This window comes from Aristolochia californica, unplaced genomic scaffold (assembly GCF_029961685.1).
Source record: "Aristolochia californica isolate CCGP_79_NKW_82.1479 unplaced genomic scaffold, dmAriCali1.0.hap1 SCAF_5, whole genome shotgun sequence".
NCBI classification, from domain to species: domain Eukaryota; kingdom Viridiplantae; phylum Streptophyta; class Magnoliopsida; order Piperales; family Aristolochiaceae; genus Aristolochia; species Aristolochia californica.
The window spans coordinates 39,097,141-39,109,377 of record NW_027182214.1 but is presented as its reverse complement, the minus strand read 5'-3'; the positions used below and the strand labels follow the sequence as shown (position 1 = coordinate 39,109,377).

General features: G+C 37.8%; 1 protein-coding gene and 1 pseudogene across 1 annotated transcript; both read left to right on the top strand.

Annotated features, from left to right (window-relative positions):
* Positions 1 to 593: 593 nt before the first annotated feature.
* Positions 594 to 5,227, top strand: LOC137965078 (uncharacterized; annotated as a pseudogene).
* A 2,324-nt stretch (positions 5,228 to 7,551) lies between these two features.
* On the top strand, positions 7,552 to 11,436 carry LOC137965935 (rop guanine nucleotide exchange factor 7-like). Its single transcript, XM_068812339.1, has 7 exons — positions 7,552 to 8,310; positions 8,751 to 8,867; positions 8,999 to 9,153; positions 9,362 to 9,436; positions 9,523 to 9,807; positions 10,273 to 10,629; positions 10,720 to 11,436. The coding sequence occupies exons 1-7, from the start codon at positions 7,839 to 7,841 to the stop codon at positions 11,134 to 11,136; spliced, it is 1,878 nt and encodes a 625-aa protein (XP_068668440.1). The 5' UTR covers positions 7,552 to 7,838; the 3' UTR covers positions 11,137 to 11,436.
* Positions 11,437 to 12,237: the final 801 nt, after the last annotated feature.

Sequence of the window (12,237 nt, the reverse complement as noted above, 5' to 3'; positions counted from 1 at the left end):
GAAAAAACTACCCAAGACTGTCTTCTACTGCTTTGATACCATGAAAATGAAAAAAACTTGATTAGATTTGAGAGGAAGAGAGGGAAGAAATTGAGAAGAACAGAGAAAGAGAGGAAGCAGCATAGGCTGCATTGAAGTGCTTGCCCAGAGAAAGTACGACCCCCTTCTTTTAATCTTCACTTGAGTGATAACTTAATGCCCCTTGTTACAAAAACTGCTATAACTTATATAATACAACTTAAAATTGAATGAAACTTGAAATGTAAGAGCTTAATGAAGACATCTATCTAAAAGGACAAAGCTGAGATTATTCAGTGTATGTGAAATGACCTAAATACACTTATACTGGTATTTTAACATATATCTTGTGGAAGGAAGGAACTAAATTCAAGAATACCAAAAATTAAAAAAAATCTTTTTCTCTGTGCATTCAATCATTTTGCCTGTTTGAGTGGCAATTGAAGTTGTGTGTACATGTATTTATGTTATATATGTTTGTCTTATATTTATGTTTTGTGCTTATATGTTGTTGTTCTTAATTTTGGTAACTGTAGTTTCCAGAGAAGCCACAGGCTGGTGATAGAAGTACCAAGATGTATGGAAGAAATGCTGGCAAACTTTTGAGAGAACTAGCCAGCAGTGAAAGTGGACATCTCACTAGTTTCAATGTAAGTTGGTCCGCCTCCGAAAATGTTTCAAAGTGTTCAAAAAATACAATTCAGGGGTATTTTGGTCATTTGTAGTCATGGATGTTTTGGTTGTTTGCCCTCACTCTCTTTGACTTTTTCTTTTCCTTTATATGTTTGATGCATATGTACTTGGGAGTATGCTGGATTATATTGTATTAGAGAGAGTACTGAGTCTGTTTGTATGTAAATAACCTAAGTGATATATTAACAGACAAAGAGGTCGAGTGCAGTCCCTAAATTGATCTCTCCCACACGAGTGACAACCTGTTTCTCTCCCTAAAATTTCACAATTCTAGTAACAAACTCATTGCTTGTCATCTCACTAGTTTCAATATTAGTTTACTGACCACAAATGTTTAACAGGCTCATGACCTTTATAGCCTGTATCTGATCCTTAACTTCATTCTGCAGCTAATACATATTTCTAGTTGTGTATGTTATGGCACTCTGGAAGTTAATTCTTAATGAAGACTGCAGAAAATATTTGTGTTTTGAATTATTGGTCATGTTTTTTTTCTGGAAGTTGTAAAAGATGTATGTTTTTTGGTTGAACTGGATGAGCTAGTGCATGTATAAGCTGGTGCGTTGAGATTATTTTGTGTCTGTTTAACTAATATTTTAGTCTAGGTTGGTGCTTTTGGGTCCAAGTGGTATATTATTGTCTTTCAGTGCTATGTGTTTTGTCTAGACTATGATTTCAGGATTGGGAATTTGCTGTAGGATGGTCTGGTGTGTTTATTCCTTGTGTGCTGTGAGCATGGGCCTTGCATATGGTTATCTGGGTTTGACTTATGCACTTGGGTATAACGTAAGAATCACTTTGCATAGTGGTGGTCACTCAACCAAATTCCTGCAATGGATGATTAGGAAACGTTTAGAGAGGAAAATCAAAACAATTGAATTGAACTAGTTTTCTTAAAACTCTCTTGGCTTGAGCTATGTTTGATTTATGGTGGCTAATTAGTTTTCACAGTTTGTCCCAATCATTAGCAAGATTACTATGTGGAAAATAGTTAATTTATGATGAATGGATGATAAATGTTGTCAAATGCTCTGCAAGTAACTATAATAGTCTGTGGTTATCCTTTCACCCCTCTTAAGACTAAATAATTAGGTATACAATTCATAAGTTCTGGATAAGTCTTCTATCTATACAAAGAGTCAAGAGAAGTCGAAAATTTCCTTCATAGTTTCACGATTCATAATTTGACTTCTAAGCTTAGAATTTGTGCTGTGGAATAATCAGATTATGATCTAGCTACCTCTACTTCCCAATCATCTGTAATAGGAATCGGTTGATCATCTCTAACATATTTGGATTTTCTTTTAGCTTTGAGATAAATTTGAACCAATTAGACCAACTAAGATAGTTTTGGTCATTCAATTTCTCGGTAGTAATAACAATAGTATCTTTACCTTCAAAACCCTCAATTTCTCTTGCAGGAATATTATTTCACCAAAATCAGCCATAGAGAATTAAAACAATCAACACAAACGAAAGAGGTAGGTCATAATTTGATGCCTGTGCAATCAGTGTGGGCTCCACTTCAATAATTAGGGTTTTCAACAAATTACTCTAATCTAATCACAATCATTCAATGTGAGAGGCAGCAAGATCAATTGGTACCATAAACAAAAGAAATTTCATGAAGAAATAACGTCAGCCTTCTTGGTGATGCATTAGCACCAGGCATAGGTTTGGGATTTTGTGCATGCTTCAATTGAGAAATTCTCAAGGCACAACCCTATAGAGGCATTAATCATACATATAACTACTCAATTGGCTTAAGCTATAAACCTTAAGGTTATGGGCAGAAAAAAGAATTGAAAAAATTTAACCTTAACTTTTGATCTGTGGAGAATCTTGAAATTCCTCTTTCCTGGAATGTGGATACGTTAGAAAAAGGAGAATTGAGTGCTTAAAAGGCTCTGAATCTGGATCTTATTCCTCTAGTAGCATGTGAGAAAATTTAAAATAGGAGAGAACAAGGAAGAAAATAGAGAGTTGAGGGAGAAGAGAATGTGTAGATTGCACTCATTTGGGGCCTTCTCAATTTATTTCTCACTTAAGTGGAAGTGATGTCATTTTACATAAATACCCCTTGTAACTTATGTCTATCTCAGTAATTACATGTTTAGAATAACCTGTAATCAGGATCATACACTCCTAACAATGACTCCCATCTTATTGTTCCTTTTACAGATTCATAAAGTGTACTGAAATGACTAAAATGCTCCTATGTAAATTTAACAATAGGATTATGAGGTGTGGAGCATATGTAAGTAGTGGAATTTTTTATCTGCCAACAGCAAAGTATGAATGTTGAAAGTACATATGCCACCAAAAAACACATGCATGTCCACGACTGCAAAATTTTTGTTGAAAAGTCTTTGCTTTTTGTAGATTTGGGTTTGCTAAACTTTGCGTAGGTAATGATGTTTATACTGTTCTTTTGTTTTTGTAGAAGGTTCTATTTGATAAAGTAGTTCAAGATTGCAACGAGCATCATCTTCAGCTTCAGTCCTTAATGAGGTAGCTGTGGCATTTCTTATGATATCCTCAATTTGCCTATGGATACATCGATGGATGATGCTCTTTTCTATCCAAAAAGAGCAAGCTCCACTTTTACCTAGAAAGTAAAACAATTACTTGAAATATGTCAACCTTTTAGTGGATGTAATTCTTATCTCTATGTTTCTTTTTTTATCTTGTCTTTTCATATTTCCAATCCACTAATATGATATCCACCCAATAGGATGCTCACACAACATGGAAATAAAATCATACTTGACCAATTATTGGAGTTTGCAATGCTCTTTTGGAAATATAATATATATATGATTACCTTTTATCAAGTCTAATTCTAATAATGAGGCATACATATTTCTTTAAAAAAATAATGAAGCCTATTTCGATGTAGTCCTTTTTAGTGTTTTTATGTTGATTCTACATATATATATATGATTCTTGTCAAAGTTGTGTAGAAGATGTTGAATTGAGCCCAATTTAATCCCAAAATGGGTAACAAATTAGGAGGCAAACGTTTCTAACATTCATCAATATAGGTTTTTTCTCACTCAATACCCCCCTTACGTTCAAACTACATATAACATGCTTGTGACATGGCCACAAACTCCAAAAACACACCCAATAGAGCACAAATTGGGTCCCAGCTCATACACACTTCCTACTCTATTACTATTGTTGGATTGAGTACGGTTCTATCCTAAAATGACTAACTACTTAGGAGGCTAATTACTCAAACTTAATAACCCAATAAAGTTTCTTAACAAATATCAACGTGGGATTTTACTCACTCAACATAAGACTTTGCCATTACAAGCAAACCCAACGTAATAATGTGAAGCCAAGTGTCAGTTTGCACTGCCTATGTTCTCTTTGTGTTTTTATACTAGTTCATGTTCTGACTGTTTTGTAGCAGTAATGTGTCACGTGTACCCTGACCTTTTATTGTACCATGTTACTACAGGAAAATACAGGATGAAGGCCTGGACATACAGACAACCAGAAATTCTGACCATTTGGTGCTGTTATTCATCATCTTTCCTTAATTCGCAATAAACGTTGTCTTATGGCTTACATGTATGCTTAGTAGTTTTCTATTCCTTCTTGTGCTACTCTGCTCCATGATACCTATTTTATAATCCTTGTATTAAGCTTATGACTTATGACTATGCAGGTATCATCGGTTAGATATGATTCGTTGCTTGAGATGGAAAGTTGGCCGTGAACTTCCTGAAGAAATCAAACAAAGGCTTGTGCAATCAGAAAGAGATTATTTTAAGAACCATTCTTTAGCTTTGGAATCATACATGTCAGAATTGGATCTTGAGCTCTCTCTCTCTCTCTCTCTCTCTCTCTCTGTTTCTCTCTTTATCTTTCACATACACACACAGACCACCATTTAGAGGGGCATGCTGTGCATTGACTGCAGCTCATCTCAAAGTCTGGCATATAACATAAATAATAGTTACCATCCTAGTAATGGGTTTTCTAGTTACACCTGTAGCTGATTACAACTTTCGTTACCTTCTTTGAGGCCACCAATGAGCTTGTTATGGTTGTTAGATGATTTGCATTCAGGGCATGCATCCATTCCATGCATGGCTTGCCCTCTGATTTGATGTGTCCAAGTGATTCTTATGTGTGATCTCTACTCTGACAGTACTTTGTATAGTTTTACCTGAATGTATAATTCACAACATCAGCCACTGAATTTTTGACCTTTTTGATTCTTAAAATCATCATTTTGTTAGGATATGGTCCCTCCTAAGGACCCATATATCCAGGTCCGTGTCCTTGATGATATTGGTGATGTATTACTTAGTAGTGCTCAAACTACCCTTTTGCGACACTCGGTGCACTCTCTTCGAGTACTGATGCTGAGCCATACATCTCTCAGGTTTTCTGCTTGGTCTATATCACACAGCTTTTGGCCACGGCAAACAGTTTAATTCTATGCTAATTGTATGTTTATGGTGAATGCTAGGGACTTATGGTGGAATTTTTGGGGTGATGAATATTATGGCAGGAACTGTCTATTTGGCATTTGTAATTGTAAATTTTACAATAATTTATTTGTGTACAACTGAAAAAAATAAAAGCTTGGTTCATGTCTGGTTTTTCATTATCAAACTAGAGTGGTAAGTTCTTATAGTGTATGCTCTGCCTTGCAACCCTTAACTCAAACTAGAGTGGTGAGTTCTTATTGTAATTGACTTTCTACTTGTTTATTAGTTGTACGAGAATTCTGGCAAAGTTTTTGACATTATTTTGGGAGACAAGTTTCTGTGGTTGTAGCAAAAAAATCTTATATCTAAAATATTTTCTGATTAGTTTAAAATAAGTGGACAAAAGCTTTCGATAGTTAAAAAGATTAACAAAATTATGAAAGGATTTGTTACAAGAAGAAATGAGTCTTTTCATAGGATTTTGAGAACAAATTCTTATTAATAATAAGCTGTCAAAAAGTACCAATGGTTCTTGTATATTAAGGTAGTGACTGAGAGAGAAAGGGAAGTAGTCCTCGTGATGAGAGCCGTCAGGATTCTTCTTTCAACCGCACATGGCGCCTTTGTAGCGTTTGAATTACATGTTAGCCGTTATCAAACATGTCACGCCCTCAAAAGGGACACAGACCTTTTGACGGATGCTTGTCAACTTGGAAGCTCCGAAAGGGCGAGAGTAGGAAGAAGCATAATCGATGCGTCCGAACAACTCTCTCTCGGGTGTCAGATAGGCCTAGTTCCCTGACTCTTCCCGAGTTGCAGAGGCTCGAAGATGAATCCCAGCAGTAAAACAAGAAATAGTGGGGAGGGCAAGGGAAGAGGTAAAAGAGGCTAAAGGAGGTATCAATTCTGTACAAGGGTGCAATTTGCTTGCGACAAAGAAATAAAAATAGACAGGATCCTTAACTAAGCTTGCAACCCCGAGTAGAAGTGGTCCAGAACCAGAGGAAATAAAAGCATAGGGCCGTCTCATAGGCTCGTACAGCCACCAGCTGGCGCCTTAAACACTCAAATTGGTCGCAGAGGATGGTGCTACTGCATTCAAGGTCTAAAATCCCGGTGAACATTCTATTCGACAGTGAAACAGAACACCCTAGAGCGTGGACCTAAGTGAAGAAAATGATCAGAATCGGAGTGCCTTGGTTAGGTGAGTCTATCCGTATCCTCTGAAGACCAATCTGTGGTCCTGATTCTCACAACACCTTGACATTTACATTTGAACAGCCAAGGTGGGGATTTTGTACTTATTGCAACTCAATAATCACTGACCCTGCAAGGCTGCAACCATGTGGACCCTCAAAAGTGATCAGAGCCATTACAATTCACACCCATCTCTTCTTTTGCACGTTTTGAAGTGCAAAAACTAATAACTTAACCACATGCGGAATGCTTCCAACTTTCACTAAATCGAAGCTGTCCTTTCTATCCTAAAGAGATTTTTCAAAAGACAAGAGCACAAGCTTTCTTCGGTCCCACTTCAAGCAGCCTTACTTATATAAACGATTTCACCTGCGATCCTCGTTCTAATAACGGCTATAAGCCTGTAAAAGTTTTTCGACTTGGTAGCCGTTATAAGTTACGAAGCGCTAGCAATGATTAAAAGTGGGGGAGGGGACCCCGGGGCCTTCTCCATTGGGAAAAAAAAGCCTTCGAAGGGAAGAAACCAAGCACAGAGAACGGAAGGTGAGAGATTTGTTGAAATCAACGACTTCCCCCTAATCCGAAGTCATTTTCAAAATCATTCCCTAATTTGTTGGAACCCGAGATCAGCTAGCTTTCAAAACTAGGGTCCTCCTCCCTCAATGAACGAAGAATGCCCTTGATGCGAACCCTTATTTACAAGCAAAAAGCCAAATTAGAACAGTTGAGGAGGAATCCGATGTCTCTTGAATTTTGTCTAATAAATACTTCAGACATGATGTTAATTTACTGTGATCAGATGGACTTTGTATCTTCGGTTTATTGACATTCTATTTCTAATTTAAGTATTTTCAGGGAAATAACTGCAGGGCTTGATCAATTTATTAGTGGGTCCCGTGTTAATCAAGGGTTGTTGAATCTGTAGGGGCCCCTGTTTCAAGTTTTGTTTTTTTTGTGATTCTCCTACTGATCGTGCGAAACTTGAACGGCGCCATTCATGAGCAGCCTGAAACACTGGTTGGTCCGTGGATTGTCCCATAAATGAGGGGCATTCATGTAATCCTGCTCTTGGGGATTCGTACATTCCAAGGCTCCTGAAATATTTTAGTAATATTTTTGAAAACCATTCAAACAGACTCAGCATTTATAATCCAGAGTGGGGAGTCTTGAATCATCATGAGAAAAAGAGGGTTGTAAGAAGAAGAAAGGGTGAGAGGGTGCAGGGGGTGGGTGTTTATAGCCGTTACTTTCCACATGAAATCAGCCATATTGGCGGAAATGATCCGGGCAAAGACAAAAAATGGAAGAGTAGCTCAGGGATCCTGTGTTGAAGCGAGTTCCTCGTAATGATGGCTGTCGTCGGCTTCTTCATTTGAACTGGCAACGATCCTTTTGCGTTTTATATCGCCATTTTTCCTTAGAGATGGTTCCGGTCGTAAGGATAGAGTTGCCTCCGCTGAAAGCGTTGAGAGCATTGAGATGGACAGAAGTTTGGTGAAGATCGAAGATGCGAGTCATAACCCGTTTTCTGTTTTCTGTGTTTGGCTGTCGGCATCAGTGAGTTTGCGCTGTGGAGTTTGTTTCAGTCATGTCTCAGGTTTGAGGAGGCTCAAAAGTTCTCTCTTCTGCGGGTGCTGGAGACCGGAGGAGGACGCCATGGAGAGTTTGATTGAGAAGGAGGGTGAGAATGAAAAAAGAGGAGATGGGTTTGTGAATTCCATCGAGGAAGAGAATAGGGATAGCAGTTCGTGCTCTGAGATATTGACCTCGGATACGTCAAATGAGGAAAAGAGTCAGAGTAGTTCGGAGGACTTCGAGGCCTCGCCGTCGATGGGGTGGCCAATAAGGAAGGACGAATTTAACCACTGTTCCATACCCGACTTGAGGAATGAGGGAGAGAAAAAACAACTGGAGCCTCGGAAAAATGAGAAAGAAATTTCTAATGTATCGGGTGAGTACTCAGTAGGCTTTTTTCTCTTCTCCTTTTTCTTGAACATTTTGCGTTTTAAAGCAACATATCTACATACTTGTGTGGATACAGTCGATCCACTCTTGTGTGCGTGGTGAGATTGATTCGATCTTTCGGTGCTTAAATGCGATTCCGTTCTATTCTGGTAAATCATTTTATGTGCATTTCATTTTCTCTTCTTTTCCACTTTTCAATCGACAGTTTCAATGTTGGTATGCAATTTAGACTTGTTTCTACTTTTAGTTTAAATTTTCTTCCGGGATACATTTTTGCGTTCCTCTCGCTCTATAACTTCCACCTGCATTCATTCCGGCCATCCTATCTATTTTAGTGCATTAATAAGTAAATTTTAGTTGTCATAGCAGAACACACTTTATTGTGTCCTTATTGGTTAATAATCGATTCTGTTGGTATCTGAATAGAGATTGAGATGATGAAGGAGAGATTTTCTAAACTCTTGCTTGGAGAGGACATGTCAGGCTGTGGGCAAGGTGTTTGCACTGCATTAGCAATCTCAAATGCCATTACCAATCTCTTTGGTATGCAATATTTGTGTGGATTTCATGCTTTAGTTCAGAATTCCTTTTCTTTTTGTTCTTCATGAGAAAGCCCTACTTTTTGAGACTTCTGTTGACTCTTTTTTGTGTTCCTTTTGTGCTCCCTCTTTTAGCTACACTGTTTGGGCAGCTCTGGAGATTAGAGCCCCTACCTCCTGATAAAAAGTTAATGTGGCGAAGAGAGATGGAGTGGCTTCTCTGTGTTAGTGACCACATTGTTGAACTGATACCCTGTTGGCAAACATTTCCTGATGGAAGCAAGCTCGAGGTAGCTATATTAAACACTTCAAATGTCAATTTTTAGAATCACCATGTTCTTGCAAAAATTTAGACATAGTGTTAATTCTGTTGGATTCAATGCTTCAAAGTAGCTTCTTAACATTGAATATTGCACATTAATGTGTACAATCAAGCAGGTACAGTGCGGGCAGTTTGAACTCCTCTCCTGACCTTTTTCTGTCATCTATGTCCTGCAGGTCATGACTTGCAGACCCCGATCTGATCTCTCTATCAATCTCCCAGCTCTTCGTAAACTAGACAACCTGCTTCTTGTAAGATCAAGAACTTTGTACCTATTCTCTTGCTTGCTCTCTTTCTTCTACAAGAATCATATTCTTATTTGTTTTATTTTCTGTAGGACATATTAGAAAGCTTCAGCAACAGTGAATTCTGGTATGTGGACCAAGGGATCCTAGCACCAGAAGCTGATGGTTCAACGTCTTTCCGTATGCAGCGTCAAGAAGAGAAGTGGTGGCTACCTGTGCCCCGTGTTCCACCTGGTGGTCTCCATGAGAATACAAGAAAGAATTTGCAAAGTAAACGTGAATGCACCAATCAAATCCTTAAAGCTGCCATGGCTATCAACAGCAATGCCTTAGCTGAGATGGAAGTCCCGGGGTCATACTTAGAAAGCCTTCCAAAGGTGAATATATAATTCACATCCCTCTCTGTCTGTAAAGGAAAAATCACATCCATCTGTTCTTATAATGTTTATCAATTAATCTTAATTCTGGAAATCTGCTGCTTGGTACTTGAAACTTAGAGAGGAAACAAGGAGTTGTAAAAGTCTCTTTTGTGTCTTTGTTCTTGAATTTTCATGGTTGAATACCTACTTAGCACATGGAGAACTTCATACACACCAGGGTCTGTGCTGTTTAACCCATAATATTTTGTGTTTTTTTTCTTTCATTCTTTCTTTTGATAATCTTTTCTTTGTTATTGCTTTAATTTTCATGCCAACCTTAGTCTGTACAGTTTATTGAAATATTTCTCTTTGTTTTTTCTTAATTCTCTCCTTTTTTGTTATTTTACTGTTCCTGTTTATTTTATTTTTTGAAAAGATAGGAGATAACCAAGAAATTATTTTTTTTGTTTGCATCTGTTTCAGAATGGAAGAACAAGCTTGGGTGATGTCATACATCGATATATTACATCAGATCAGTTCTCCCCGGAATGTCTTCTCGATTGCTTAGATTTGTCTTCAGAACATCAAGCTCTAGAAATTGCCAACCGTGTAGAGGCCTCAATATATATTTGGCGGCGGCGAACAACTAGTAAACCGGTAAACAACTCGAATCGCACTAATTCAAAATCATCTTGGGAAATGGTCAAAGAACTAATGGTAGATGGGGATAAGAGAGAGTTACTTGCTGATAGAGCTGAAAGCCTCCTCTTATGCTTGAAGCAAAAATTTCCAGGCCTCCCACAGACAACCTTGGATATGAGCAAAATACAGTATAACAAGGTTCAAATTTGAACTCTCCTCTCTTTGTTGATCTTGGGTTTTGTCATTCTATAATTACGTTTCCTAAAAAGTTAAATTCAAAATTTTCAGGATGTGGGAAAATCTATCTTAGAGAGCTACTCCAGAGTCTTGGAGAGTATGGCATTTAACATTGTAGCACGGGTTGATGATCTGCTTTATGTGGATGACTTGGCCAAGCAGTCGGATAAGTTCTCGACTGTTTCTACTGTTAGTGTTATTGCTCACAAGAGAGGTCCTATGTCATATCCTGTGCCTGTCTCGAGCACTCCTTATGCAACTGCCTTTGCTACTCCTAGCTTCTCCCCTGCTCCACTAGTTAGCCCTGCCAAGGGAGAGAGGTCCTCATTTATCCTTGCCAAACCTCATAGCCGTGGGTTTGGTGTAAAGAAGGTTCTGACAGATTATTTGGGTGTCGAGGTGAAGGGGAAGAACAACACAGTTGAGTCATCTGATTGGTCTCAAACTAACACAGAAAATTTGGAGTGAGGAAAGGGATCACAAGTCTTTCGATATAACTGAAATTCTTGAGCTTTTTGTTAGATCAAATAACTGTGCAGAGCACTCTTAACATATTTGTTGCTTAGATTCCGCAACTTGGATTTGTCTCAGGTCATCATTTACCCTTTTTGGTTTCTTTATTGTTTTTGTGAGTCATATTAGAGGTTTTTCTTTTATTGTTTTAGTGAGTCATATTGGGGATTTATGACTGGAGGGCTTTTCAGAATGTCTTGTACGTTGACAAACAATGAATATATGTGTACATAGTTGAGCATTATTTAGATAACAGATGACATTGAGCAGAATATGGTTTTGGTGAAATGGTGATGACCTCAGCATTTACAATAATACCAGTGGCGAAAACCAGGCACTGACACGGAGGGCTGTTTCAGCGAGAGGAAAATCAGTTTGAACTTACCGCAGGAAGGATACAAATTTGGAACCTGGTGTTCTTCTTTCTAGGAGGCATCGGGGCAGCTCCACAGCTCCACCAGTAAATTATCAAGCAGTTGAAGGGTTAATGGATTATGGTTAGAATGATGACCAATTCATTACAATGGAAATTCCTCAAGAAAAGAGTGTTGTTTCTATGCTATAGTTCACCAATTACTATTCACGATTACTATTTAAACATATCTACACTGTTTATATATACGGAAAAAATTTTAAATAATACAAAATACAAATACTATAGTATTCCCTAGGTTACTGACCAGTCATTGGTCAGTTCCCTGTTTTTACAAATACTATGGTTTAAATGGCACATACCGTGCAGTCTCCAAAAATCGCCTTCTTCTTTGCTCTGCTTTCTTTCTTTGTTTTATGATTTGTTGAATACCAGAGAGTTGAATTTATAGTTTTTCAGTTTTGAATTTTTTCTGCTTTTGCCCTTTAAAGTAATGGTCCTGAGAAAAAGTGGATGGGTATTTTCAAAATTTTCTTTATTACTATTTTTGCCCTTGCATTATTTGTCGGCGGAGCTGAATGTAGGGTATTTTGGTCTTTTCATGCTATGAAATCATTATTGCTGATGTAGGAGCATCTTCTTTTCTATCGTCATGTTGACGTGAGTTTTTATCGGCGATAAAC